The sequence below is a fragment of the Pteropus alecto genome, unplaced genomic scaffold, assembly GCF_000325575.1.
Source record: "Pteropus alecto unplaced genomic scaffold, ASM32557v1 scaffold42, whole genome shotgun sequence".
NCBI classification, from domain to species: domain Eukaryota; kingdom Metazoa; phylum Chordata; class Mammalia; order Chiroptera; family Pteropodidae; genus Pteropus; species Pteropus alecto.
The window spans coordinates 11,668,621-11,672,779 of NW_006434825.1; the positions used below are offsets into that span (position 1 = coordinate 11,668,621).

At 49.7% G+C, this 4,159-nt stretch overlaps 1 protein-coding gene across 10 annotated transcripts in view; it reads right to left on the reverse strand.

Moving 5' to 3' along the window:
* Positions 1–1,024: 1,024 nt before the first annotated feature.
* The window catches only part of GFOD2 (glucose-fructose oxidoreductase domain containing 2), a 32,529-nt gene continuing 29,394 nt past the window's right edge, over positions 1,025–4,159 (reverse strand). For all 10 annotated transcript variants that reach the window (XM_006909774.3, XM_025045338.1, XM_025045335.1 and 7 more), the window contains one exon: positions 1,025–2,593. In XM_006909774.3, coding sequence (XP_006909836.1) covers positions 1,695–2,593 — 899 coding nt within the window. In that variant the 3' untranslated portion in view covers positions 1,025–1,694. The remainder of the gene's footprint in view (positions 2,594–4,159) is intronic.

Genomic DNA, 4,159 nt, shown 5'->3' on the forward strand with positions numbered 1-4,159 from the left:
AGTTCAGGGTCAGGATCCATAGTCAGATGACTCTGACCAGGGTAGGGTCCTGACTGTCACTTACAACTTACGTGAGGTTAGTAACTTTGCTCTTCTCTTCCTCAGTTTCTTGATCTGAGTAATGGGAATATTAATACCTTATAGAGTGGTTTGACTATTAAATAATACCCATGAAATGTCTACCCCAGGGGGCCCAGCATGCAAAAAGCACTCTCCAACACTAGCCATTGTTATATTATCTTGCAAGGAAAAGTGTAAAATCAGGACAATACAGGAAAACAGGCCTAGTGACTTTCTAATAAGGGGTGCCAAGAGGGAGATGTAGCCCTCCCTGAGGCTTTTTCTGGCAAGGAGCCCAGGGCAAGACAGAGAGGGAAGGTTAGAGAAGGGAAAAGAGTTTGGTCCAGACTTAATCTTGGCAGGCTGGCAGAGAAAACAAAGGGGTACACGTGTTCTTTCCCATCACCCCACTCCACCTCTGACTGACATGGCTAAAAGGCAATCACGGTGTAGAACAGTTAATAAGTGCATGGCTGGTGACTGGCTGGCCGGGCCAGGCACTGTTTCAGCCATATCCACTCCAAGGGGCAGTGTGTGGCGCCTTCCTCCTCGAGCTCATCTCATTCGGCCTCCCTGGGACCACTCCTCACTTCCCCTCTCCCAAGGGCTCCCCTGGAGCCAGCTTCATCGTTTCAAGAACAGAACCCCCTCCTGACCTCCAGCCCAGGGAGGCCCCAAACTCTCCCACTATCTCCCTCAAACAGCATGCCTAATTGGCCCCTGTCTGTTAGTCTTGAATCCTTTTCTTTGGAGGGCTCCTGGCATTCGGTGATAAGGGAATAAATATGCTGGGAGTAGAGGGCGGGTAGTGTGGCAGGAGCCTGTGTGGCGCACTAGACAGTGATAGATCTGGAGCAGAACTGCTGTGGCGCCACAGGAAGATAAAATATCAACAATCGACAGCAAAAACAAGCCTTTCATTATTAAAGAAACCTAACCTACAAAACAGCCAACAACCACATGCCATAGTGTCAGACTTTCTGATTTATTTATTAACATTTATCAGATATTCCAGGGCTCTCTCTTGTCTCCTCTCTGCAAATCAGGGGTCCTTGGCCTTAGGTTAACAGCTTCTGAGAGCTCACCCAATGAAGGACCCCTCCTACCTGCCAGGGAAGAGGCAGCCTGGAGGCTGAAAGGTCACACAGGGGGTGGGCAGGTGTGGATCCCTGAGGGATGACTTTGCTGTCCTCACCATTCCTGAGATGTCAGAAGCCCAGGAAGGGCATGGAAACAAGGCTTCTAGTCATTTCTCCTCAGGCCTGAGGAATCAGCAAAGCTGGCTCCCTGCTGTGCTTTCTTAACCAGTTAGAACCACCAATAGGCTGAAGCAGCTCCTACCTCAAGCTCTTGTTGGCCCTGCTCACCAGCATTATAAAGACCTAGTGGCAGCTCCGCCGCACACACGTTGTGTTAGCCCTCTCAGCTATGGCAATAAGACCTTCACTGCCCTGCAAGTCTGAGGAGTAAGAGTGCTGGAGGGGGCGTTTTCTTGGGGCCGCTTTGGGCTTCACCTGGACCCTACCTGAGTTGACCTGTTAAAGATACCATCTGTGCTAGTGCTAAGCCCTCCCATCACGGCTCCTGGTCCCTCCCTGGCCCCTTTGCCTATGGCAGAGAGCCCAAGTGCAGGCTCACAGGTTATTTCGCTGGAGCGCCTCACACAAGTTCTGGTTGGTATCGGGTTCCTCCGTCAGCAGCTCCACAGCCTCCCATTCCCCAGATCGGCTCGACCTTTTTATGGCGTCCACCACACTCTGCATGTATAGCCCATCCTCGAATGAGGCGGCCATGGAGACTGGGGTGTGGTCCCATGTGCGGCGGTCTCCCTGCCCTTGGAAGGACTGGCGCAGGGCCTGCACCATGTAGACCATGCCCTTCAGATAGAGCAGTGGGACATCCTGGGGTCCCTGCTCGGGCAGCCCCACGCCCACAGCCAGCGAGTCCCTCAATAGCAGCTCCTCTTGTGTGGCAGTGTTCTTCTGCCCATAGAGGTCAGCTCCCCGGGCAACAAGGCGTCCCGCAGAGCCCACCACCATGACCTCATGCACAAAGGTGCCTGGCATATTGAAGTTGAGTGTTACTGTGCTGCACACACCCCCGCTCATGAGCATCTGGAAGAAACAGAAGTCATCGCTGGTGACATGCCGGATGCCACGGATGGCCGCATTCTGCCTCACAAAGGTCTTGAGGAGCCCATGGACCTTCTCGGCTCTCCGGCCAGTCAGATGGGTCAGCAGGTCCACAATGTAGGTGCCCATGGTGTGCAGGCCCCCACCACCCATGAGCTCATCGCAGATCCAGCCATAATTAGGGCTGAGTAGGCTGCCTGAGTAGATACGAGCATCGCAGATCATCACTGCGCCCACATAGTGCTCAGCAATCAGCTGTTTCATGCGCACAAAGGCAGGCAGGAAGCGCAGCACGTTCCCCACCAGGCTCATCAGCTGCGGATAGTAGCGCGAGGCTGTCACCATCCGGAAGGCATCCACTGAAGTTGCTGCCTTCTCGCAAACCACATTCTTCCCAATACCTGAGAATAAACAGAATAGCAAAGTTCCAAGGGGTTTACACTGGGGGAAAAACTATTTCTCAAAGGCAGATGGACTCAGGAAAGCCTTCTATGAGACCAGATGGTGGCCTGGGACAAAAGGAAAGGTGACTTGACTTGGATGAAAATGGTATCCAGTGACTGAGACTAGAGAAAAAGTTATGGGCTGGAGAAAGAGGATAAAGTTCTTAAGGGAGAATGAAAGTAGAGGCAAAAAGGCACAAACCAGGATAGGAAGTACTGGTGGTGGGATGGTAATGTGTCAACTTGGCTAGGCTATGGTGCTGACCAAATACCAGTCTAGACATTGTGGGAAGGCATTTTTTAGATGTGATTGACATTGAAACCAGTAGATTTTGAGTAGAGCACATTATCCTCCATGCTGTGGGTGGACCTCACCCAATCAGTTGAAGGACTTAAGAAAAAAGACTGAGGTTCCCTAAAGAGGAAGAAATTCTGCCTTCAGATGGCCTTCAGACTCAAGTCTCCAACATCAACTCTTGCTGAGATTTCCATACTGTTGTCCTGCTCTGCAGATTTCAGATTTGTCATCTACAATTGCATGAGCCCAATGCCTTAAAATAAATATTTCCCTCTTTCTCTCCATGCATCCTATTGGTTCTGTTTCTCTGGAGAACACTGCCTAACACAAGTGAGCTGGGGAGGTGACATGCTTCTTGGACATGCCTATGCATTTATGCCTTTATGCATTTATTAGACCACCACCAGCTCGGGGCAAGAGAATCTATATTCTAGAGGATGGGCTTTGCACTCTCAGGTGTTACTGCAGAAAAAGGGCTCTAAGATTATCTAAAGATTGTCCTCTGGATAATCTACCCAATAAGTTAGGGTAATTTACCCAATAAGTTAGGGTAGTCAAAAGGCCAGAAAATGCTTGCCTCCAGGAGTTGGTGAAAGGGAGTGAAAACATCCTTTCTGCCCTGGCACCCGTTCTGAGTGCACTGCAGTGGGAATGTACTCAGAGAAAAACAAAGCTAGACAAAACCCAAAGAGAGAGTGCTCAAGGACTGAGCAGCTTCCTTCCATATGAGGAAAGAGAAAAGATCAACATTTCTCCATGTTTTAAGATGGAAGTTCGTGAAGGTATGAGCAGCCATAAGACACCAATACCTGAGGTGTCTTGGTATGTGAGCTTGGGATGGTTCAAGGCTAATACTCTTCAATAAAAAAAGCCCAAGAAGTGGTATGGATTAGACATATACAACAGGTGAAGGCAAGCTGGGGAAGAGTGAAGACATCCAGTTATTCCATTACTTATTCTACAGACACTGCCCAAGGTGGGCAACCCAAATTCCACTACTCTAATTCCTCCAGGAAGTCTTGGGCTTCTTGAGGGAACAAGCTCAAGGTCTGGTAGGAACACACAGCAATTCTCCCTTGCAGATGGCAAGATCAGGGAAGGCTTGACAGGGGAGCAACACTGGGGTTATCTTAAAGGGAACAGATGTTCTAAGGAGTATAAGGCATCCGTTTTTACCTCTAGGAAGACTTCAGTTGCTTTAAAAGACATGTTTATTTAAGTTTATC